We start from the raw sequence: 26,453 nt of genomic DNA, 5'->3' as shown, positions 1-26,453 counted from the left end.
GGGAAAGGTACATTTTTAAAAGTCAATAAAGTAGGGAAAAGTACCCTGCACAGTCAATTCTGTCTAGGCAAAATCTGTTCCCTCTAACATTACAAAAATTAGTGCACCCCTGAAGACCGTCCCAGCTCCAGCCCCCTTCACCCCCATACCAATAACTTCCGAAGTTCTTCTGGAAAAACTCACAGGTATGCAGTAATATTTCTGTATGGAGAGAATCAGGAACCAAGGCCCCTGTCACCGCTCACACAGCTGTAACACCAGGCTGGCTGAGGTGGGGTGCTTACCAGGCCTGCCGCCTTGTTTCGCGAGCTTCACGTACTCCGAGTCTGTTTCTTTGATCCAGTATCTCCGAGTGGCCAGTGCATTCCCATTCTGTGATTCTCCCAAGTTGCTGAGACCTGGGATCTGGGACGCTGGCGGGGCATCCACGGCCTTCTCAGACCGCTTCACGGGGAGGTGGTAGTACCAATCTAGAAAGCAGAGAGGCCCGGGGCCACCTTGTGGTTATACGTGAATGTCAGGAGGGCGCCTTGTCCAGCCGCTCTCGTCCTGCACACACTATGCGGACAACACAGTCAGGGAGGCACAAGACCAGCACGTGTTAGCTGGGGACAGATGCTGTCCAGGTGGGTCCTGACACTGCCAGTTTACGCAGACGAGTCTCTGGAGACCCCTGTACACAATCACCAATGAAACAGAGGGAAAGTGCTTCCACTGCTTCCCTGCTGTAGCCTGGCTTTACTACCAGAGCTATGAGGGTGGAGCCTTTCCCATGCATGCACACACGCACATGCACGCATCCTTCCCAGGGAGGTAGCCATGCTTCTCCACCTCTCCATATAATCATAGCTCAACTGTGTTTCTGGTTATACCTGGTAACATTCTTTCCTAAAAAATCCAAATCACTTCAAACACCCTGGGTAAGCCTATGGAGTATACAGTCAAATATTGGCCAAGAATTGACAAACTTGGCGTGTTAAAAATGCTGAAACGGGGCCAGTGGGTGGCATAGTGGTTAAGGTGACTGGATCCCACATGGCCTACTGCATGATTTACATCCTGTACTCAGCGGCTTGGAAAACAACACCAGGCATATGTGTGCACATGCCCTAAATCCCAAAAGGAGAATGGAGAAGGGATTGCAACATGGCTATCCTTCCTGGGGTGGCATCCTCTCTCTCTCTCTCTCTCTCTAGAAAATGCATTCACCCTATAGCAAGCTAAAAAAATTAAAGTAATAACAAAATAAAACTGCCACAAAATGGCAGCCTGCTGGAATGACTACCAGTTTTACAAGAGCATAGTGGCAGGTCACGAGTGCTGTCAAAGCAGCCTCATCAGCCCGACAGTGTGTGCCACCCAGCACTGCCTCACTAGACCGACTCCTCAGTGCCTACAGCCTCGGTCAGCAAGCTCTCTGCTGACTCTGCTTGTGTCTGAAGCCAAGTGTGCGGTGAAAGGTGGCCAGAGGCCTCGGTCACTGAAGGAGCAGGGAGAGAACTTACTTCCCCAGAGAGCACGTGTAATGGAAAATTTTCTCAAACCAGAGGCTCCTAGGGTGCCTGGGTAGGCTCCCTTGGGTAAGATCAAGCTAGAACAGGGTGGGCAAAGGTGGATTGACTTCTGCCGTGTGAGGGTCCCACAAAGATGAAGCTGTTGCAATAGTGTGGGAGAAGGAGGGAAGGAAAATGAAGGGAGCATGCTCTCTGCCCTTCCCCCCACCGTGGTTGCAGCCCAGTGCAGAAAGGTGCAACAGGCAGATGAGCCGAACACAGATATCCAGGATGGACCCTGCTTCCAGAAGGAGGGAGAAATTGAGAAGGAATTATGGCATGACTGTTCCCTATGGGGGGTGATTTCTCACTTTCACTCTGTCTTTTTCTCCCTCCATCTCTCTAGTGAGTGCACATGCTGTCTAGAAAATTAAGAAAAGAGAGAGAAAAGACCAAGATCCCTGAAGGAAGAAGGAATTCTGCTTCCAAGTGGCCCTCAGATCCTAGCTGCAACCTTGGCTCTTCCACAAACACAAACCTGCTGGTCCACATACAGCTTTTGGATTTGCCAGCGCCTATAATTGTGTGAGTCAATTCCTTAAAAATACTTCCTCAACACACACACACACACACACACACACACAGAGAGAGAGAGAGATTCTGTTGGTTTTGTTTCTCCAGAGAAAACTGCTAATCCAGTAAGAACACAGGAAAATGGTACTAAATAAATCAATTCCCGTAAGTATACAAAAGCAAGAAGTAACCATCCTTTAAATCTAAAAGCTTAGACGTCCATCCAATTTCTACTTAGAATGAAAGCTGGTTCACCACACACACACACAAAAAGAATAATATTTAACATGGAGAATCTTCTAAATATCTAAATAACATTAATTAATATTGAATCAATACAGTTTTGAAGAGGAAAAAATAAATACTGGGAAAGGTTTATAGAATTACACAAATGCTCATGGAGAATGAATTTAAGAATTGGGCCAAGTGATGGCACAGCTGTAATGCAAATGGGTCCACATGGAAAAGGGGCTGGGTTCAAGTCCTGGGCCCTCCCTAAGCATGACAGATATATATGTGCCTATGATCAGTGCTGGCTGGGGCTGGATCATAGCATAAGACTCTATTAGGGAGGTTTCTCTCTCTCAAGAAATAACTAAATAAAACTATAAAAAAAGTAAAAGTAAGAATGACTTTAGCAGCTTCACAGTCTGATCATGTTTAGCTCAAATATTTTCTCTTTTAGAGGGAAGATGTCTCATTCTTGCTTTATTTTTCTTTTCTGTTTTGATTACTAATTAATCCTCAGAGAACCTTCTAACTCATTACTGAAAGCTCTGAACTCTAATCCAGCAATCATTTATAAACGTGTGCAGAGGAGGAGGTCAGAGAGCGGGGATCTGAATCAACTGTCACCACCTTACATACACACACTCACACAGAAGGTTCAAGGGACAAAGAGGTGTCTCAGCTTTTATCACTCAAAAAATTGTTAGTACATGCATGAAATTATATCATTTACCGTCCTGTAGGTTTTCCTTATGTAGCTTTCCCTGCCTTCTCAGATGCTAACCTTTGCACCTTTATTTCTCAATGGGGAAACAGTGCCTGGGAAGGGCTGGGAGCCAGCCCGGGATCCCGCAGACTTCTGGGCTCTGAGCACAGGCAGGTGGTTTAGGTGGCTGTATCCCACATGGCTGATCACCTGGTTAGAGCCCTGGACCCCGTGGTTAGAGAAACACTCTAGGCATGTGTGCCTGAGTGCTCAAAATCCCAAAAGAAGGGAGATATGGAGAGAAGGGACTGCAGGGTGACGACCATGGCCCGTGTGTGTGTGTGTGTGTGTGTGTGTGTGTGTGTGTGTGTGTGTAGGAGGGTGCTTTCTCAGTTTCTCTCTCTCTCCCTATCTCTCTCTCACTCTGTTCAGTAAGTGCATGCACCCTCTGGCAAAGTTTTGAAAAAATAGAATGGAAAAATAAAGAAAAACGAGACTTCATATTTTTTTCACATTCTTTTAAACTTTACTTGACACTTGGGACAGCAGTGGTCTGTGGCTTTCGCTGAAGGCTATTGGTTAGTATTCTCCCCGCCCCTCATCTCTTCCCTTTCCTTTCCCCTCCTCCCCCCACCTCCCACACACAGGGCAGGTCCACAGCCGGTGCAGAGAGCAGAGGGAGCTCAGAGCTCAAACTGGACGTACTCACCGCAGGGAGCGTAGCGGTGCGAGGCGCCCTGCAGCTCCTTGCTCGTGTTCCTCATGGCCGGGCGCTGCGGGCCCTGTGGAGAGAGAAGGACGCTGCTAGACCAGGTGCTGGTGGGTGGCGCTGCTGGCCTGGCCCACCCTGTGACTGGGAACTGCAGCTGCAGAGTCTTAAGTCCTCGTGGTCCTGCCAGCTCTGATCGCCTCCTCCTGACACTTCACGATCGCCAAGTGTTTGCACGTTCCCGCCAGGTACACAGCAGGAGCATGTCCAAGTGGGATATTCGGCAGGGGCAGGTCCATGCTGTGTACACAGCAGGGACACATTCACTCCGGGTTTACAACAGAGGCACGTCCAACAGGGTACACAGAGGAGCACATGCAGGTAAGGTACACAGCAGGGAAACGTCCGTGCTAGGTACATAGCAAAGACGCATCATACAAGGTATACAGCACAGGCTTGTCCAGGCAGGGATAAAGCAGGAGCACAGCACGGAAATATACAACAGGGGGCATGTCATGTAAGGCTTACATTAGGGACATACGCACTGACATCAGGTGCACCGCAGGAGCACATGCACGCAAGGTACACAGCAGGAAGACGTCCATACCGGGAGCATAACAAGGGCACACCATGGAAGGTATGTAACAGGGGCATATGCACGCAGGGCACACAGCAGGGACCGACTACTCGAAGCATACAGCAGGGAAATAGACACACACACCAGAGGTACAGCAGGGGCACACCCGTGCTGGGTACATAACTAGGGCACATCATGAAGGCAAACAGCTGGGACAGACACACGCATTCCGGGCACACAGAAGGTAATCAAGGACGGCTGAGCTTGGCGGAGCTGGCAGGTCCCGTCCAGGGATCCGCTCGGTGCCCGTCTCGTCCTGGTAATAGAGCGGTCCCCCTCTGCCGTCCCTGTTCACCTGCTTGACGAGGGTCTCCGAGGTGCAGCCGGCGGCTCCGCAGCCTGAGTTTGTAGGACGCGGGAGAGCTGAGACCCACCCCAAACTCCCAGCGCAACACGGAACCACAACAACTCGCGTCGCCAAGACAACGGCAGGGCAGCCAACCGGCGGGCGCCTCAGGAGAGCCGGGAACCAATAAGGGCAAGGGGAGGAGCGGCAGGCAGCCAATCAGGACCGGGGGTGGGGCGCGAGTCCCACCTGTCAACCGCCCTGACGCGGGCGGGGGCGAAGGTGGGGCTTCACTCCACCAGACCTGGACACCGTGGAAGCCGGCTGATGTCTGGGTCCCTCGGAGGGCTGCTCACCCGCTTCCTCGGCTACACGGGGAACCCGTTACTGCAAAGTGGTCCAGAAAAGCTAGAGACAGCTTCCACCATGTTTTTCAAACAAAGTGTTAACCGTCTCACCTTAAGCAATAATTGACACCTTCCGTAGTAGCTGAAATCGCAAATGATAATGAGGAGAGATTATTCCTAAGGAAAAAGTTTTGACTTTTGGAGTGTGACTGAAATTACAAGTATTTGCAGATGCCACATCAGCTAAGATCCAGGTAATAGTGCAATGCAAATAAAAAACGTGACCTAAGAATAAATCTACTGATAATGAGACTATCTTATAAATAAATATCTTTATTTCCTATGCTTTATCAAATAATTGTCTTTCTATTACATAATGGTTCTCAGTATTTAGAAGGACTCAGATCTCATTTTATTCCCAATTTTATTCAGTTTTACTTGTAGCTATGTAGATCTAAATAATACCTGTTTATGAATGTTTTAACAAGAGGGGAAAATGTATTTGAATATGAATTCCTGTTTTTCAGAGCCCTCTCTCTGGCCCTTTCTTCCTGTTCGTTCCACCTCCGTTGTTAACTGAATGAAGTAGACTTATTTAAACTTTCCGGACATGTTTTCATTTTGTTTTTCACTCTTTCTACCTTTGCCCATACTTGATCAGATCAACCCAAAGTAGCTCAAAGGCGTTTGGTACAATTCCCATTCCCTATCTTCACCCTGTAGGAATCCACCCTTCTTGGTAGATTATGTGGTGCACTTTATACCACCAACTAGAGAGATTTTAAATGTTGTTTGTTATTTGTGATGTTAATCTAAATAAAGACAAATTCTTCCTCTTTGGCATATATTTATGCATTTCACTATTACGTAGCAATTTTTGTTTTCAGGCTAGTTGGAAAAACATCATCTCTATAGACACAAAGGGAGACTGGATTTTTTTTTTTTAAGTTTGCTCATTTATTTCGTGAGGGTGAGAGACAGAGGGGAAAAGAGAAAGACAAGCACCCCCATTGCTTGTTCGTGCAGTGGTGCCTGCCACCACCCCAGCTTTCTCAGCAGGATGGAGGGCACATGCACAGGCCATGATCCAACATCACTTGAGCAGCACGCTACTGCGACTGAATTTAAGTCTCCACAGCTCTGCATTATGTGTTAAACCAATACTGGTATTGGGGGGGGCGGTGTTGAAACTTTTCACCAAAAAAAGTATACATTTTATTTTTCCCCAATTTTATGGAGTCACAATTGACAAAAATCCTAGATATTTTAAGTTGCATAACATGATGGTGTGATCCATGTGTACATTGTGAAATGATTACCACAGTCAAGCTAATTAATGTATCCATGCTCTCACATCGTTACCGTGTGTGTGGGAGGGGTGAGAACACTCAAGATCTACTCTGGCAAATTTCAAGTATGCAGCACTGTATCGTTAACTACAATTGCCAGGCTGTACATTAGGTCCCCAGAATTCCTTCATCTTTCAACTATTCCCACCTCTGCCCACCCGACGCCATGGGCAACGACCATCTGCTCTGCCTACGGATTGGACTTTTGAAGATTCCACAGATAAGTGAGATCACGTAGGATTTGTCTTTGTGTGTCTGGCTTGTGTCATTTAACAGGATGTCCTCCCAGCTCATCCATGTCATCACAAATGACAATTTCCTACTTTTTATGGCCAGATAATATTTGATTATCTGTGTGTGCCTACGTCATGTTTTATCCATTTATCCATCAATGGGCAGTTAGTCCACTTCCATAGAACATGGAGGTACAGATATCTCTTTAACATACTCATTCCACTTTCTTTACATGTATACCCTAAAGAAATATTGCTGAACTTGGTGGTACTTCTATTTTTTCCCACCACAAGATTTTGCCGCAGGGCCTATGTGCTCACCAGAGAGATCGAGACAGTGAGAGGGAAAGTGAGAAATCATACCCCAGAAGGGAATGCCACGCCACAATCCCTTTTCCCCCATTCTCCTCCTGGGATCTTTGGGCACACACACACACATACACACACATGCACTTGGCATGATTTTCAAGCCTCTGGGTCCAGGACTTGAACCACCACCAGCCATGTGGAAGTCCAGCTATGTAACCACTAAACCATCTGCTGGCCTGGTACTTCTATTTTTAATTTTAAAGACATCTCCATAATGTTTCTCATAATGACTGTACAAATTTACATTCCCACAGCCAGTATATAAGATTTACCTTTTCTCCATATTCTCAGCAACCCTTATTACCTAGTGACTTTTTTATCTTATGTTAAATGTCACATGTCTCCTTGCACATGCAAGAAAGACTGAAGCGCAGGGAGTGAGATAAATGACCCTCCAGTTGGGCCTGGTCATGGTGCAATCCTTTTTCCTCTGATTCTCCATTTCATCAGGATCCTGGGCACACGCACATGCCTGGCATTTTTCAAGCCATAAGAGCTGGAGACCAAATGCCAGTTAGCCACGTGGGATCCGATTTCCTTTGCACAATGCTTAACCAGTGCATTTTGGACTGGCTCTCTCTTGGTTTTATTTGTACAACCATCCCAACAGATGTAAAGTGATATCTAATGTGGTTTTGATTTGCATTTCCCTGATGATTAGTGATGTTAAGGGTTTTTGTTTTTGTCATTATATATCTTCTTTGGAAAAAATAGGACCTTTGTATATTTTTCATTAATTTGCCCAAAGTCACATATACTTACCAGAGACAGAAATACAGAAAGAAAGGAAGAAGAGAAAGCACCCCTCCCCCATGGGGCATGGTCACACACAATCCCTTCTCATTTCTCCCTTCAGTCAGGATTTTGGGCTTGCACGCATGCGTGCCCAGTATCTTTCTCAAGACACAGGGTCTGGGACTTGAACTGTGTAGTCCACTATGTGGAATCCAACTCCTTAATCCCCAGGCCACAGGCCAGTCTCTTTTGCATATTATTTCATTGCACTATTTTTTATATTAAATTGTATGTTTCTTATGTATTTTGGGTATTAACTCATTATTATGTATATGGGCTTATAGGTATTTTCTTTCACTCTATGGGTTTCCTTTTCATTTTCTTCATTGTTTCCTTTGCTGGGCAGAAGCTTTTCATTTTGATAGAGCTCCACTTATTTATTGGGTTGTGGGAAAAGTCATCACACACACAAACACACATACACACACATATACATAGAGAGATTTTTGCTATAGGGCATGCGCATTTGTCAGAGAGATAGAGACAGAGAGACAGAAAATGAGAAGTCATGCCCCAGTGGGGATGGCCATGCTGCAATTCTTTCTCCTCGATTATCTTTTCTAGATCTTGGACACACACGCACACACGCTGGCATGTGTGTGCCTAAAAATCCTGAGGAGAAGAAGGAATGGAGGAAAAATGATTGTGGCATGACCATGACCATGCTGCCTCTCTCTTTATCTCTGGCAAGTTCACATGCCCTTTGACAGTTAAAAAGCAAAACCAAAAACACTAACAATGTTTAGAGGAAGTTTGTGAGATTTGGTTTTGGATCTTAAAATTAGACAAATATTTTTTCATATTAATGTAAAGTTTATCTTTCCTCACTCCATGGATATATTAAACAGTAAACCTTTGTTCCTGTTCTGAGTACAACATTTCCAAGGGATCTCCCTGGCATGGGTAGTTAGTTCCAGGTGAGAAAGGTCATAATGGTCAATGATGAAGAGGAGGGCAACAAGGAGGAGGATGATTATGATGATGAAGACTTCATATTGTGTTTAGAATTTCAGAGAAAACTGGCTTCCAGAACGATGACTCTTGAGTTGCTGATATGAACCATGAGGAATTCATAATGTTCCCATAGAGTTCATAGCTTTGAAATTGTTGCACCTGGACACTTAGAGATAAGCATGATGAGATAAGAAGCCCAGCACATCTTATTTCCAAACCCTCTATTCACTACCTTTTGAGACATTGCACTCCCCTGGTGCTCCTTCTAACTCTCGGGGAAATTTTACTCTTTTTTCAAGATCCTCATTCTCTTGCCAGTCTCTGCATTTAGGAATTTTCTCAGTCTTTGGATATCCAACTTTGTACTTTCTCCACACTCACCCTCTTCTTTATCTTGTCAACCCTTGTCTATCAAAAAAGAGGGACTCACACTGTGTGAATGAATATATGTAAAGTAGAAACTAAGTATTCCCAGACTTAGTGGTGCTGGATAAACCTTACAGGCCTTAGTTCAGAGGCCCATCTCCACCTGCTAATAGAGAGGGACTTTGGGGAATATCACACTTAGAAGAAGGGGAGATATCAGGGTTACTTGTGCTATAAGAACTCTAATGGTATGGGCAAGAAAAAGTTAAAATCCACTGTCCTTAAATGTATAATTGAAGATTTCAAATAAGAGGTATGTCTGTAAAGAATATGGTATCAAATTAATCCCAGGGAAACTGGCTCTTATAATCCTAATATGTGCTGTCTCTAAAAATTCATGAAGAGAATACACTCTTACAAGTAAAGTTTATGATAATATAATCATTTAACTGCATGAATTTTTAATTTTCTATGGAATAACTAATTGGTTTTCTGAACTGTTAAACCAAACAATAAGCAAAATCAAAATTAATCAAAAGCAAAAAAATGTTTGACAAAATTGCATGCTAAGTAGCTAATGCAATGCACCTGAGTTAAAGAGGTAAAATTGGTATAAAACGGTACGAATCCAATGTTAAGCATGGGCTCATGGGAGCCTGGCTTCCTGGTTCCCCCTGAGTTCTCCTTATAATTCTTGTTCAGTATACATGCTTTATTTCTATTGTTGGTCTTTAAATTTTATAAGGAAAAAAAATGGGAGTGCCTATTAGAAAGATTGTTCAGTTTTGTATTAAAAAGGTTGTTAAACAAATTCTGTTATTGTTTATTAATGTTCATAAGTTACTGGTGTATGCTAGAAGTTAGGGTTGCCAAAAATAAAAAATTCTGATCAATATGAATGTATGTAATTCTATTTTTACAAGCTTAATAGCTCATCTGAAAAACATCAGATTTTGCAAGGTGGAAGAGGAAAAGATAACCATGAGCAGTTACTAAAAAAATTGGGCCTTAGGACCAGAAGATAGCATAATTGCTACATTGCTAGGCTCCCATGTATTCAACCACGGTTCGAGTCCTGGACCCAGTGGCTTAAACTCATGCTGGGTATGTGTGTGTACATGCCCAAGATCCCGAGAGGAGATTGGAGGAGAAGGGATGCGGCATGGCCATTCCCCCGGGGGCGATTTCTCACCTTCTGTCTCTCTGTCTCTCTCCGTCTTTCTGGCAAGTGCATGCACCCTATAGAAAAAACCTCTCCAAAAAAATATTGGGCCTTAATGTTGGAGACAAAAGTCAGGAATCTCCTGCCCAGGAACTTAATAGAGTAGGGGTCTCAGGGAATGGGTTGAGACAAGTTAAGGCTAGAGCTCCTGGCTGTCTTCTCCCTCTCTGCCTTCCTGTGCTCCTTTGTTTCTCTTTAGTTAGGCCTCATCTCCATTGGACTCCCCCCTTGGTTAAATGATCAAGAGATCTAGCTAGAAAAACAAGAATTTAGATTAAGACTGCGTTCTCCAGCTAGGGCTTTTGTATAGTCAATAAGGCCAATGCCTTGTAAAACATGTAAAATGAGCTCCACCCTCCTGGCAGTACTCAGCCACTCCTCACAGAATCTACTGGCACTTGGGTTCACTTCTCAGTTTAGGATCTATCACAGATAGAACAGATATTAAAAGTTCTTGGATAACTCAGAAAGATGTTATAACAAATCTTTGACCTTAATCTTTGATTTAACTCTCGTTTAAATGGCACCCAGTAGTCACTCATGGTAATCCTGAAGGCTGGGAACTTTTCCAAGGGCAGGATCTGGAAACAGCCAGAGCCTCTGCCTCAGAAGAAACTCTGTTTCCAATGCAGGCAACCAAGCATTAAGCAATGGCCATGACTGGAAACCTCTTGTCCTCCACTAGGCCCTTGCCCCATTGTGGAGTGGATCACTAGAGACAGAATGCACTGAGCTATGAAGGGAGTTCAGGGCTTCTAAAGTCCATACTGGCCCATGGACTTTAATGGGGGAGGATTAATGGGGCCCAAGACCCCAAAGGCTCCCCTTGGACATCTGGCAATCTCCCTGAACAAGCCTCAGGTAACCCTTAACATGACTTAAGAGTTAATTTCCTTTAAATAATTTCTGTCTAAATAAGAAGTTAAGGTTGTTTCTAAAAGTATATTCATAAGAAAAAAATAAGGGAAAACAATAGCAAACAGGGTGGCTGACCAAGTGGCAAGAAAGAAAATTATGAAACTTAGTCAGAGGGGAGACATCTGTACCAAAAACTAGAAGTTCTCACAGATGCCCACGACCCTGTATTCCCATCCTTGCCCTCCTACCCTAACGAGAAAGAAAAAAAAAAGGGGGGGGGGGCAAAACAGTAGGCTACTAGAAGACCCAAAGGATGGTTGCTGTTACCAGATGGCAGACCAATAGTCCCCAAGCCCTTGGGTGAGTCATCCTAGATCAGATACACCAGATTACCTACTTGGGAAAAGCAAAGCTTGCTGAACTGGTTAGGAGAAAACACTCTGCCTAATCTAGACAGCCTTATTAAGTGCTGTCTCAAAATGTGTTAACACTGGGAGATAGAGTTCACAGAGATAAAAAACACAGGGTACAGATACCTGCTAATGTGTGTGGACACTTTTTGGGATGGGTAGAGACAGTCCCAACAAAATCAGAGACAGCCACCATTGTTGTAAGGAAGCTCCTTCAAGAGCTCATCCCCTAAACCCCTTACCGGCAACACTGGGGTCCAATAATGGGCCCACCTTCACAGCCAAAATTTCCCAGGAAATCTTGAATATAAATTGGAAACTTCATTCATTCATTGCCCAAAGCTCAGGTCAAGTAGAACACATAAATAGGACCTTAAAAAAGCACTGACTAAATTTGTCTTGGAGAACAGCAAAAACTGCATAGCTCTCCTTTTAAAATTCTGTTTGGACACCCTTCTGTCATTTCTAAGTTAAAAAGAGATTCTCGACATATCAGCAAGCTAAAACTGTCCCACCATCTGCAAATTCTAGGGCATGCCCTTCAATGCTTAGCACAATATTTCATGGTCATTCTGGGTGCCCCCTAGGTGCTTAGGGTCCAGAAAACTTGAGAAACATTGGGGAAATCTATTGTGTCTGGTAATTCAATCTCTAGATAAAATGATAGCTAATATAAGACTAGCCTGGTTTTACATTTCTTCAAAGAAAAACACCTTAAATAAATAGCCTAGCGTTGTCTTCCATAAATAACTCAACACAATGATTAAATAAAAATTAGGTAAATGTTGGGACCAGCCGTTTGCGTAATGGCTATGTCGCTGGACTCCCATGTAGTCGACCTAGGTTAGAGTCCTGGACCCAGTGGCTTAAACTCATGCCAGGCGCATGTGCGTACATGTCCAAGATCCCAAGAGGAGAATAGAGGAGAAGGGATTGTGGCATGGCCATTCCCCCTGGGGGGTGATTTCTCGCTTTCTGTCTCTCTCTGTCTCTCTCTGTCTTTCTGGCGAGCACATGCGCCGTATAGCAAAAAACCTCTCCAAAAACAAACAAACAAACAAAAAATAGGTAAATGGAAATGGAATAAATGTTTGTAATTGAACTTGTTTGTTAAATTAAAGTAATTTCTAAAAATAAACTTATAAAAAATAAAAGCAAGGAGAATCATAAACAAAAATACATAAAAAGAAGGTTATAGCTGTAAAAATGTATTTCTGGTAAAGAAAGGTAAAAGAAAAGGTTTGGATATAAAAGGAATTTTATATGGTAAAGTTTTTGCCTTACAGTAAAATAGTTAGACCACCTCAGAACAGAAGAGAAGAAAGGACAACATCTAAACGGTCTAAAGCATGTTGCTGAAGGGTTGAGTTATGTCATAAGAGTCTAGAGTTACAAAGATTAATCAAATTAATGTTCTGAAGTTAATTGTACTAAGGTAATGACATCAATCATAAGTCACATAGTTATCTTTCAATGTATATACTTTGACATCTTATTTTAATTGTAAACAACTGTGTTGTACAAAATTATAACAGCTAAAAAAGAAGAACTCCTCAGCTAGTCTGGATATAGAGCCTTGCATAATTGGACTGGTTACTGCTACCACTGTGAAAGTTACCCTGTGGATCTGTCACACCAAAGTCAAGAAGACTGCTTCTACGGACTCCCCAAGGCCTTAGTCCATATAAATCAGGCAGAAGAGGCCCTCTGAATAATACATTAGAGACAAAGGAGCAACAGCCCTACTCTAGTCACTCCAGAGGCTGACTAGTCTGCACACAGTGGAGACCTGAGGAACCTACGGCCCTGTATGGTTACTCTGGAAGCTGACCTATCTATGCACGGTAGAAGATTGAGGATATATCTCCCTACGAAAGCACTCATGAGCTGCCCCGAGTGCTCCCAGACCATTTGTAATAACCCCTGAATCGTAAGCCTCCGTGCTGTAATTGGTTTGGTTTTTGCTATAGGTCTGGCTGTCACAGCTCCTACTGATTGGGAACGGTACAAAAACCTACTGCTAGCATTTTCCTGTCATGAGTGGGGAATCTCACAGCAGTTTGGTGCCCTTAGCTCAGGAGAATCCCTTAGCCATGTGAAATGTCTCCTTATCAAAGGGACTCAGTGACCAGATAGCCCGAAAAAGCCAGGCTGCTGCTGATTTATGGCAAGATCGGATCAGCCTCTGGCAGTGGGCTCCTTAACTCTTGCCCCTGTTAAGTCCTCAATTAACCGTGCTTTGGATTTTGACTTTCAGCCCTGGTTTCTGTTTTGCAGGAAATTTTGTTGTTCCTATAAGTTCCTAACCGAATGTTATTCTGCTTCTGTAAGCGGCTTGCATTGCCAGAGAAAGTGCTGTGTCACAATCTCCCTGTAAGCAACTGAGCCCAGCAGCTGTACACATGACCTAAGCCAGTCTGACCAGGCACACCTGAGCTTAAATGACTAGGTCCAAAAATGCAAACTACAGACAGCAATACTACCGTCTGATGCCTCGCATCTACCTGTCCTAGCTGCTGTATATAAGATTAAGAATCACTCACCGGACCAGCTGTTAGCGTAATGGCTATGTTGCTGGATTCCCACATAATCGACCGCGGTTCGCGTCCCGGACCCGGTGGCTTAAAACTCATGCCGGGTGCGTGTGCATGTGTGCCCAAGATCCCGAGAGGAGAATGGAGGAGAAGGGATTGCGGCATGGCCATTCCTCCTGGGGGTGGGGGGTGATTTCTCGCTTTCTGTCTCTCTGGCTGTCTCTGTCTGGCGAGCGCACACACCCTATAGCAAAACCTCTCCAAAAAAAAAAAATCACTCACAGTCAGGCCTGGCAGCTGACCACTGGTTCTGCCTACACTTAGAACCCCCATAATATATAGGACTTGAGGTAGCACACCTTCTGAACAATGTCAGCTACAACTGTACCAGAAGCCTACTACAGCTGACCCTGGGAGATGGTCTGGAAATGGGAACCTGCTCTTAGGGCTTTACTAAGTCTCTGCATCCTTAGAATTCAGTCAAGCTTTCAGTGCTGAGAGAAGAATATCAGCTTTGAATACGGACAAGTCAATAATTTGACTCATTTTCTTAGCCAATGGGGAATAAAACATGAATACCTCCATTTTAATCTGTGCCTCCAATTTGAGTCTTTCACTACCAGCTGATAGGCCTTTCCCCCAGGTAATTAAAAGTAAAGGGTAAGGGGACCAGCAGGTGGCATGGTGGTTAAGGCATTGGACACTCCTGCATAGTTGCTGACCATGGTTCAAGTCCCAGGCCTGGTGGCTTGTTTTCTCTCTTTTCCTCTCTCTCTCTCTCTCTCTCTCTCTCTCTCTGTGTGTGTGTGTGTGTGTGTGTGTGTGTCTCACTGTGGTCAAATTAAAATGAATGCATGAATAAATAAAAATTTTAAAAATAATTTTTTTAAAAAAAAAGTAAAGGGTAATTAGAAATAGTTAAACTCCCACTGTGTTTAATCAGAGACCAGAACAACCCTGCCCTCTAGAATATAAATAGGGTTAATAATGCCTAATCTGGCTTCTGTAAAAACTGCTTGCACGAATGTCACTCTTCCCTCTTCTCACCTCCCTTTTCTTCTTCCTGTCACTGCTTTTCACCATGGATGTGGGTTTTGCCTTTATAAGCCCCCTTCTCCCTAATCTCAGGGCTGCAGGGTATTCAAGAGACCTGAGTCCTTCCATAGTCATCAGCTAATAAAGATTCCTATAATTAGGCTGTGACTGAATGTCCTATCTCTCACCGATCAGAATGTACAATGAGTACACACGCCCATTGTGTTTTTCTAGCTGCTGGGGCCAGGATTCAAACTATGATTGCCCATGTGAGATCCACTTCCCTTAACTAGTAGACTGTGGGACTGGCCCAAGAATGATATTAATTTTTAAAAAAATTAATTGCCTGGCCAGCAGGTGGCATGGAGGTTAAGGTGGCTGGATCCCACATGGCCGACTGTGCAGTTAGAGTCTCAGAGACAGAGGCTTGAAAATCACACCAGGCATGTGTGCATGTATGCCCAAAATCCCAAGAGGAGGATGGGGTTGTAGTGTGGCCTCCCCCCTGGAGGCGATTTCTCACTTTAGCTTTCTCTTTCTCTCTCTGGCAAACACATGTGCACTATAAAAGAAAAAAAAATAGAAAAACACTAATAAAAGAACAAATCAAGCAAATGAAACAAAAAGAGGGGCGCCAGAAACATAGAACCACTGTACATGTGTCTTATCCATGTGAAAGAAAAAGCTCAAATTTATTCAGCAAAATGTAAAAGGAAACTACTCTGTGATAGGATATTTTTGAAACCTTTGAATTGTAAGAATTAAAGATTAGATACACAGAGTTGGTCTGAGAAATGTGCTCACCTGTCCATTGCCAAAGAATGGACATGAAGACACAAGGTATGACAAAGCGAAACTTTAATGGTGTCTTGCAAGATCAAGTGTCTAATGGACAGGCACACCCAAAATGATTACAAAGAGCAATTTATTCTCTAGTGCCTAAGTCCTTCCTCTGGTTTCTCATTGGCTGAGTACTGTGGGGTGTACAATCTTCCCAGGTGCCACCTCAGTTTCATTATTACCTTATAAAGCATTTATTGTCCCCTTCCCCCTCTTACCTGCTGGAAAAGTGTAGGCTCAGGAGAAGCCCATGAAAAAGGCCTGCCAAGCATCCTGAGGAGGGAAGAGTCAGGGAGTGAAAAGGAGCAAAGGGTTGATGACCAACCACCATCTTAAGAAGTCATTTCTCAAGAGTGACCTGTTGTTTTGGGATTTCGTTTGTTCAGGAACTTTCTGGGAATGTGTACTTTCTGGCGTTGTCACATCTGCAAGCTGCTTAAGCAAATTTTGTTCATCTATTTTTGAAAATGAATCACTTAGGCTATTTTCCTACAGTTGGCAAATGAGCAGCAAAATAGGCTCTCATATTTTTAGCAGAAACTGAAATTTGTAGAGTCTTTATAGAAGACAAAGCAATATTTACTAAAATTACAAATGCATGCTACACTCAAACTTTGACCAAGCTACTCCTCTTCTGAGTATATATCTTTGCAAATACATTCATATATATGCAAAATTATTTAAATAAATGATTTAACATCCCACTGTTTCCAATATGAAAATGTTCTTCAATATAAGATAGTGAACAGATGATGACACATTCGCCTAATAAAACACTATTCAAGCATGAAAGAATGAGAAAGAGCAATTCAAACTGAGTACAAAAGACTTCCAAGATACATTAAAGTGAAAAAAGCAAAATGCAGAGCACAGTTCAATTGTAATAAATTACCATTTAGTTTAAATATTATGAATAGGTGAATCTCTCTCTCTCTCTCTCCATATATATATATATAAAATCTGGTAGCTTTTAAGATTTTTTTTTTTAATTCATGATATACCTGGGGGGTGGTATGGTGATATAGATATAGATAGATAGATAGATAGATAGATAGATAGATAGATAGATAGATATAGAAATGTGCCCAAAATCCTGAAAGGAGGGAATAATGAATTGCAGTGTGACCATACCCCATGTGGGGGTGTGCTTTCTCACTTTCTCTCTCTCTCTCTCTCTGTCTCTATATCTCTGGCACACTCAGGCACTCTCTAGCAAATTATAGGGAAAAAAGAAGAAATGCACAGATGTCAACGGGTAGACCGTTATAAGGAAACAGAAGCAATGGCAGAGGGGTAACATTTGAAGAACTCATGGCTGAAATATTATCAAAAGTTGAATATGTGAGTACCCAAATTGGAAAGCTGAATATAGAAAAGGAAAAATAAAAATAATATCACTCCCAGGCACTCTGGGATATTATTACCCATCACTGTTTTCCAGTTTCACTGGGAAGCATCATGGATAAGCAGAAAGTCTTAAGAACTACCAGAGAAAACAGACAAATTGAAAAATAAGAAGAGGAAGAAGGAGAAAAGAAAAAAAAGAAAAAGAAGAAGAAGAAGAAGAAGCAGAAGAAGAAGAAGAAGGAGAAGAAGAAGGAGAAAGGTTAAGCAGAACTCTCTGTAGCAACAGCCAATTCCACAAGACCCTGGAGTAGCATCACCAAGTACATAGAGCAAAACAACTATCATCCTAGAATTTTATATCCTAAATAAACTAGCTCATCATTCCACCTAGAGATTCTATTTGTAGGTGTATTTCTAGAAGAACTTCATGGTCTGTACATGAGATCATGCACTGAGCATTGTTGGTATCATTAAAAATCAGAAAACAACCTAAGTCCACATCCATAGGGGAACGGGTAAATGGATTGTGATGCGTACATAGGAAAGCTCTAGAGAGCAGTTTGAACGCAGGAGGTGGGTTGCTATGTCTCAAAATACATAATGTAAACAAATCAAGAGTGGCATATGATTTATTTTAAGCTTTAAACATGGAAATGACATCACATTATTCATGGATATATACTGATGTCATAGAATATTTAAAAATACATGGGAATGCGAGTATATTAGTGTTTATATTGTAGTTATTTATGAGAAATAAAGGAAAAGAGTGGAATTTAGGAATGTTTCAGGGTCTGCCATTGTGTTTCTGACTTTTTTTTTTAAGTACAGAAGCAAACACAGCAAAACATACCGATTTGTTATAGCAAAGTAATAGGCACAAGGGGGACCATAATATTATTTCATGGGTATAAAATAGGGCACTACAGGCATCTGGAGCAGAGAGGAGGGTGCTTGCCCAGCACCTGGCATGGGTGTGGGGCCCATGTGCCATTGTGAGGTGTCCCAGGCGATGATGCAACAGAGGCCTAGGTTCAGAATTCGCTCACTCAGTTTTTCCCTTGAAGAGGAAATACCCATGAAACGAGAAGACATAAGTCAAGTCCTAAGACATACCATTATGTCTAGCTCCAAGTTTTCTTCAAAATAGGAAAAGGAAAATGAATGGTAGCCTTTATCCTGCCAGCTCTTTGTTACCCAGTGGGGGGAAATGAGTGGAAGAATAAAGCCCAGAAGGGCTGCCCAGTTTTCCCAAAGCTGCTCTGAGGAAGCCAGCAGTAGCGCAAGCATTCACATGGTGCTGCCAGACCAGGAGAACCCGGATGGAAGTGGGTATGTAACGTCGCAGGATGTTTTCTGAGAGCTCTTGGGTTGCACGTGTCAGTATGTGCTGTGCTGTTGACCTTGAAACAACCTGGCATGCACTCTCCTCTTTTGCAGGGAAAACCATTTCCAAAGGGCTTCTCTTGCCTGCAAAACTTTCTACGGCATGTTGTCTTTTTCCTATGTCAGGACATAGAGTAATTACAGCAGACTGTGAAAGAGGAGCTGTATTGTTTGTAACAGCAAACCTCAGCAGAAGTTATGTGGAAACTCATGGGTGACTCACTTTTTCATCACTCAATGGCATGCAGAAGTTCGCACCAGAACTCTGGGCTCTCAGTGGCATTTGTTACATCCTTGGGTGAGAATTGGCAAAGGGTCTATTAGTCGTGTTAAAAAAAAAAAAAAAAAGCTTCAGGTAAATCTGATTTATCAGACTTTACTTTAGCAAAAAATGACCTACAAATTGGGCAGCACTTAGAGTGGCTTCAGAGGAACTTCGAGGTGCTCTGTGATCTAATAACTTTTTTTTTTTTCGGAGAAGTTTTCCCTATAAGGCATGTGTGCTTGCCAGAAAGACAGAGAGAGACAGAAAGACAGAAAGCAAGAAATCACGGGGCGATGGCCACGCCGCAATCCTTTCTCCTTCATTCTTCTCTCGGGATCTTGGGCATGCACGCACACGCACCTGGTGTGAGTTTAAGCCACCGGGTCCGAGACTCGAACTGCAGTCGAATACATGGGAGTAAAGTGACATAGCCATTACGCTAACTGCTGGTCCCAGTGATCCAATAACTTTTTTTTTTTTTTTGGAGAGGTTTTTTGCTATAGGGCACGTGCGCTTGCCAGATAGACAGAGAGAGACATAGAGACAGAAAGCGAGAAATCACCCCCCAGGGGGGATGGTCACGCCGCAATCCCTTCTCCTCCATTCTCCTCTAGGGATCTTGGGCACGCACGCACATGCGCCCAGCGTGAGTTTTAAGCCACCGCGTCTGGGACTCGAACTGCGGTCGACTACGTGGGAGTCCAGCGACATAGCCATTATGCTAACTGCTGGTTCCCAACTTTTATGGGCAGGAAAAGGAAAGTGATGTAAGAAAACAGAAGTGAGGGAAATGAGGAAGAGAAGCAGTTGGATTCGTGTTTGCTGTATGGACAGTTTAAAGAGCGAGCTATCTGGGGTTGACTGCAGTAGTCACCAATTTCTTAAGGAAATATTCCCAAGTCAAGTTGTAGTTTGTTTAGAAGAGCTCAAGTAGATGAGTACAGGGCTCTTCTCAGGCCAACATAGTTTAACAGTGTGTACATGTTTAGAGTAATATTTCTGTTCTACCAGTGGAACATGAGTGGCTATTACCTGTTGAAAGACAGCAGGGAAGCCTGCTTTCTTGGGTGGGCCAAAGATCAAAGGCCAATTCACTTCCCTCAATGCTGTCTGTCCAGAAAACAATGAAATAACCATCCCAGTAGTAGCAATGAAGCTCTTGCACAGAAGCAAAACTGTCAATAAAAATAAAAAGAATGCTACCACATTGCTAGTACTGGAAGAGCAGAGTTTGAAAATCACAATAACAAATCATGTTTGCCCCAGGTAGCAGAATCCCACAGGCTGGGTGAAGAGGTTTTACACAGCAGAGTTTGAAGACCAAGCATTTAGTGAAAAACAGAATAAATCTTTGGTAAATACGGTAATGTGATCATTTGCATGGAATCCCACCCACCAGAAGGGCTCTTGTGAACCATAAATGACCTCTGGGCAACTTTACACTGGGGACCCCCTACCAACCCCCACATGATCAGTAGTATTTAAAGGAGGGAAGTAGTTTCAGGAATACATATTTCTGAAGGTAAGAGTATTAAGAAAACTCTCTTCATTGCTTTTAGCACTGTTTCTCTGCACTGTATGGCTAATAAGCACAATTAATTTACATGGGGGAGATAAATTACTAGAGACTCTATGCTGGGGGAATCAGGGCTTGTTTTGTCATCCCAAAGTGTTTGAGCTGTGGTTTTGTAAGGCCCAATCAACACTGCGACTCAGGAGATCATTGAGAGAGTCAATTTGTATCCTGTTTGGTCAACTAATGTGAAAAAAATAATGTAAGTACTATAATGTGTGAAGGACAGAGGCCTGTTTTTCCTATTTCCAAATTCTTTCCAAAGGGCCTGGGGAGAGTGATGCCCACTAACATTAACAAGACTCTTCTACATCCTGTCCTAGGCACAGTGTCTTTGTGATGTATATTAAGCCTTCTTATCTATTTTTTAAAAGAATGATTTATTTAATTCCATTTGTTGTTATTATTTTTAAGTTTGACCATACAGAGAGAAAGAGAGAAAGGGAAAAAAGAAAGCAAGCCACCAGATTCAGGACTTGAACTGTGGTCCGCCACATGGGAATCCAGCACCTTTATCCACAACGCCACCTGCTGGCCCTGCCTCCTTTTCTACTAAAGTACATTCCTTTATGATTTTAGCAACCTTTCTTTTCTAATCATCAACCTAATAACTGGAAAACCTACCTATAACCTACAAGCCCTTCCCATTTCAGACCAATGAAAAAACTCTTCACTAAATTCCAAACTTTGTCTCTCACTCTCAAAATAAAAAAAAAAAAAAGGGATCACTTTACCTAATCACCTCAAGAAAGGCATGTTTTGCCTTCTTTCCAGGCCTAGGTCACTCAAATTCTTGCTTAGAAATAAACCATGTTAATTATTATGTTTTTGCAGAATTGGTTATTTCTGTCAACACTGTTAACTGACGGTTGAATATAATTTTCAAGAACGAGCAGAATTTTTAAAAATATATCTAAATATAAATTAAGTCACTTCTGAGGACAAAATTCTGCCTACTTTTCCCTATTCCACAGTTGTTTCCAAGGGGCCTAGGGAGTCACATCTACTAACATTAATAGAGGCCTACGATCTTTAACAGACCACAGAACACTTTGGTCCACTGACAGTGGGTTGCTACCACTGACAGTGGGTTCCTGTTTCAGGCATAGTGTTTTAAAATGCATAATAAGCCTTCTTATCTCTTAGAGTAAAACACAGACATTCTTATGCTGATTTCTTTCAGGAACAGAGACTTGTGTTTTACTTTAACCAATTACTAATCAAAGAATTTCAAACTCACTACAATTTCAAGCTTGGAAGCAGATGTCCCAGTTTTTTGGCCCGGCCAATGTTAAAGACTCCTTATGCCGATTAACAACTCTCTTGCTCTCAGAACTAGATAAAAGGAACAACTGCATCTCAGCAACTTGAGAAACACTTCTTTCTCCCGATGTGGTGTGTCTTTCAATCTTGTGTTTAGACTAAATGGCGTTAATTATTATTTCTGCAGAGCTTGGTTATTTTCATCAACACTTCCAGACTTTAGGTCACCTCTTTTTTTTTTTTTTCTTCTTCTCCTAAATATTTTACTGGGACCAGTCAAGTTGTATGGTGGTTAAAGCAGCTGGATCCTACATAGCCAATTGCACTGTTCAAGTCTTGGACCTGGCACATTGAAAAACACTTGAATCACCTGTGCACATGTGCCCAAAACCCTGAGAGAAAAATGGAGGAGAAGGGATTGCAGCCATCCCTCCTGGGAAGTGCTTTCTCATTTTCTCTTTCTCTCTCCAGCAACCACATACACCCTATAACAAATTTTAAAAATAAAACAAAAACATTTTATTTATTTATTTATTTATTTTAATTATCAGAGTGCATATATGATCACCAAGTAAGATAGACAGAGAGGGAGAGAGAGGAAGCATCTTCCAATGGGATATGGACACATTGTGATCTCTTCTCCCCTATTTCTCCACCCTGTTGGGATTTCTAGCACACACACATTTACCCAGTGTGCTTCTCAAGCCACTAGAGTTGGGACTGTAACCATGGTTGACATATAGAATCTGGCTCCCTTAACCATTAGGCTGTGGGGCCAGCCTAAGGTCACCTCTCGGCCATTCTTTGTAGACCTGGAGTAGAGAATTGTCCCATCTAGTTGATGGAGAACAGATCAAAACCAACAGGTGAAAATTGAAGGCCAATCGCTAAAGTGAAGTGCCATTCTGGGAACACTGCCAGCCACTCCCTAAACTGTGATCTGGCTTCTCCAGCTGCATCAAGTTGCCATTTGCAATGAATAAATAATTCATCTTAATTTGATTGTCCTTATGCTTTAAGTAGAACGATTTAGTCTGCCAACTTGGAGTACTTCACCCAGAACTCACAGCCTTCCTCTTTAGCTTGCTCATTCAGATTGTCAGTCAGCATTTTATTTCTGTTTTAGGGCTTTATTTAAAAGGTTGGGTGTGAAAAGGTTATAACTACAACTGTCTTGTAAAAATGAAACTGTCTGCAGAACGTCTGCAGAATTTATTGCAACTGGATATGTACATATCCCTTGGCCAACAACTGCTCTCTTGAGCATTCCTACATGAAATACATAGATCAAAAGCCATGTCAGAACGTTGCTAGCAGCATTGCTAATTAGTGTGTGTATGACCACATTGTTTATCACAACACCAAATGCCTACCCTGTTAGGACAGATACTCATGGTATGTTCATGCAGTGGAATGTGATAAGTCATGAGGTTGCATGAACCACAACCATGTATGGCAGCACAGATGATGCCCAAAAATACAAGGCTGAGAGCAGAACACATACCCATGTGGTTCCTTTTATACATGGTCCAAAACCAAGCCATCTTATTGAAGGAGATAAGGGCCCAGGAGAGCAGTTACTTCTAAAGATGGAAAGTACAGAGTCTGATGTGGGCCCAAGAGAACCTTCTGATGGGCTGAGTACATTCACCTCCTCAGGCTACTATAAAGAACACCATAGAATGGGCAGCTTAAACAACAAGAATTAATTTTCTGTCAGTTCTGAAGGCTGAGAAATCCATGATCAAGGTTCCAGCTGATTCCAGTTACTAGGAAGGACTCTATTCTTGGCTTCAAGGCAGCCTCCTTCTCATTGAGGGCCTTTCTGCTCTGTGCAGAGAGAAAGAAAGTTCAGGTCTTTCTTCTTCGTCTTATAAAGACACCAATACTATCAGATTAGGGCTTCACTCTTAGGACCTGATTCAACCTAAATTGGCTCCTGAAGACCCTGTTTCCAAATTCAGTCACTTTTGGGGGTAGGGTTTCAACAGAGGAATTTTGGGAGACACAATTCAATACAAAGTACCAAGGATGAACTCTTTTTCTTTCTTTCTTTCCTTCTTTTTCTCTCTCCTTCCTTCCTTCCTCTTTCTTCTTTTTATAGAGAGATTTTTGGCTATAGGGTGGGTGCACTTGCTGGAGAGACAGAGACAGAGAGACAAAAAATGAGAAATTACCCCCCCCCCGGGGGCATTGCCACGCTACAATTCCTTCGTCTCCAGTCTCCTCTCGGGATCTTGGGCATACACGCACATGCGCTTAGTGTGAATTTTAAGACTCTTGGTCCAGGACTCAAACTGTGGTCAATTACTTGGGAGTCCAGGGATGTAACATTACACCATCTGCTAGTCCTCTATTTCTTTCTTTAAAAAAAAGAATGTTTGGGACTAGCAGGTGGCATGGTGGTTAAGGGTACTGGATTCCCACATGACTGACCACGGTTCAAGTCCTGGACCTGGCGGCTTGCTTTCCCACTTTCTCTCTCTCACTCTGTCCCTCTCTGGCCAAATTAAAATAAATCAATAAAGTTAAATAAAATAATTCTTTTTTTTTAAAAAAAAAGAATGTTTTCCAGAGAACTCATGTGCTCACTAAAGAAACAGAGAGACAGAGACAGAAAGTGAGAAAGCACCCTCATGTGGAATGGCCATAGCAAAATCCTTTCTCTTCCACTTTTCCAACCTTTCAGAAGTTTTGAGCACCCACACTCAAGCAATCAGCATGATTTTTAAGCCTCTGGCTGATTCAAACCACACAGTCAGCTGTGTGGAATCCAGTTTTCTTAACCACCACACCATGGACTGGCCCAGATACCCTATTTCTGATTTAGGTGTGGTTGCATGCATATGTTAATTCTGTGAAAGTTCACAGGCATACGATCATAATTTATGCACTTTTTTTGTATATATGCTCCTCTTTGATACAAAATGCTATTGTGAAAAGGTTAGAATGACTTAAAAGAATTTTATCAGATAGCTATTAATACCTAATTAGAGCTTGGGTTTTCTTTCTTTTTTTAGCTCATTCTACATTGGAGACCTTTAAGATAACCACCTTTATTTTCTTCTTATATAAATAACACAAATAATTATATAACAATTATGTACATGAAGGATACAAAGTCATAAAAACTATTTTCCCAGGGGCCAGTGGATGGTGTAGTGGTTCAGTTGCTGGACTCCCACACGACCGACCGCAGTTCGAGTCCTGAGCCTGGCGACTTTCTTTCTCACTCTCATTCTCTCTCCCTTCTCTCGCTCTCAAGTTTAAAACATAATAAAATAAAATAAAACAACTATTTTTCTTTAATTTGAAAGATAATGGAGTAGTAATTCAATGAATTCACAGACCCAACCCAGGATAAGCAAAAATTAAAAGCAAGTGTGTTGACTAGAGTGCAGTGGTTAAAGTACAAGTTAAATGTTAAGAGTGATGTCTTACTTTTAATTTTTTTAATCATTTTTGTTCTTTTTAGGTTAACTCAGTCATGGAAGATTATCCTCTGTACAGTGTTTACATTGACTTTTCTTCTTATAGGTAAGTTTGACTAAGTAATGATCCTTAAAGTCATTGTGCAGAATATATCTGCATGAGATCTCAGTGGTGTGGCTCATATTTGTAAATAAATGCCACAGCAAGTGTCAGACATAACCTGCACATTTTTAAAGGATTTTTTCCCTTTTCTTTCTCTCTTTCTTCCTTTATTCCTCCCTTTCTTCCTTTTTTTCTCTTTTCTTTTTCTTTTTCTCTTTCTTTTTCTTTCTTTTAATCTGACAGAAGGCACATGTGCTCACCAGCGACAGAGAGATGGAGAAAACAAGAAAGCACACCTCACAGAGCTATACTCCCATCTCTTCTATTTCTCCATCCTGTCAGGATTTTGGGCACACACACACATGCACTCAGTGTGTTTCTCAAGTCACCCGTTCTGAGACTCAAACTGTAGGGTCGGCCATGTTGGATCTAACTGCCTTAACCACCAAGCCACAGCTGGTCCATCTCCTTTAAATGCTAATTTCAAAGTAATATAGGCAGCAGTTCCTTCTGTGTGGTCACTGGGGAGAACTTGCCGCTGTGCTGACCGTGCTCTGCTGGACATGGTGTCCATGGAGGACAGTGCATTGCCAAACCTGCAGTGATCTTCAAGTTAGAGCAAGGAGGAGATTCATGGACATTAGAAGAACTTCCCAGCTTGAGCCTCCCAGACGGTCTAAGAGCATTGTAGCTAAACATCCAAATACTAATAGGGTTAAAATATTCCTCAATATCTACCAGTGAGCACAACAGCATGGCAAAGAGATTCTAGATGACCTCTGTCTGCTTGCTCCTGAACATTCAGGCTGAACTTCAAGAATTTGAAAGAAGCAGATGACAAGAAATCACTGCCGGATCACAAGAAATATGGGAAAACAAGAAAATACCTCTCCTCCAAGGGAAAAAAGTAACTGTTCTTCATCCACAAGCAGTTCGGTGAAAATCATAGAAATGTCTGATAAGGAATTTAGAGCATTCATAATGTCGAAGCTAACAGAGATGGAAGAGAAGAGCGAGAGAAGAGAGATAATGAACTGCTAAAGAGAAAGGAGAAAGAAGTTGATGAGTTCCAGGAGATGAGGAAATTCTTGCAAGATCTAAAAGAGGAATTACACACTTTACAAAAGACTCAAACAGAACT

General features: G+C 42.5%; 2 protein-coding genes across 6 annotated transcripts in view; one reads left to right on the top strand and one right to left on the bottom strand.

The window, feature by feature from the left end:
• The window catches only part of CUNH7orf57 (chromosome unknown C7orf57 homolog), a 36,140-nt gene extending 31,403 nt beyond the window's left edge, over positions 1-4,737 (bottom strand). For both annotated transcript variants that reach the window (XM_006161938.3, XM_006161937.3), the window contains exons 1-3: positions 4,642-4,737; positions 3,710-3,782; positions 285-470 (exon numbers count right to left, since the gene is read on the bottom strand). In XM_006161938.3, the coding sequence (XP_006162000.1) occupies positions 285-470; positions 3,710-3,764 (241 nt within the window). In that variant the 5' untranslated portion in view covers positions 3,765-3,782; positions 4,642-4,737. The remainder of the gene's footprint in view (positions 1-284; positions 471-3,709; positions 3,783-4,641) is intronic.
• A 287-nt stretch (positions 4,738-5,024) lies between these two features.
• Positions 5,025-26,453, top strand: part of SUN3 (Sad1 and UNC84 domain containing 3) — a 63,026-nt gene continuing 41,597 nt past the window's right edge. For 3 of the 4 annotated variants that reach the window (XM_014593024.1, XM_027765705.1, XM_027765707.1), the window contains exons 1-2: positions 18,329-18,623; positions 25,254-25,315. In XM_014593024.1, coding sequence (XP_014448510.1) covers positions 18,502-18,623; positions 25,254-25,315 — 184 coding nt within the window. In that variant the 5' untranslated portion in view covers positions 18,329-18,501. Of the gene's footprint in view, positions 5,234-18,328; positions 18,624-25,253; positions 25,316-26,453 lie in introns of those variants that run through there. The other variant, XM_027765706.1, reaches the window with a different exon arrangement.

This window comes from Tupaia chinensis, unplaced genomic scaffold (genome assembly GCF_000334495.1).
Source record: "Tupaia chinensis unplaced genomic scaffold, TupChi_1.0 Scaffold139484_1, whole genome shotgun sequence".
NCBI lineage: Eukaryota > Metazoa > Chordata > Mammalia > Scandentia > Tupaiidae > Tupaia > Tupaia belangeri.
Note: the sequence above shows the minus strand (reverse complement) of the source record. Positions and strands in the feature narration are given on the sequence as shown.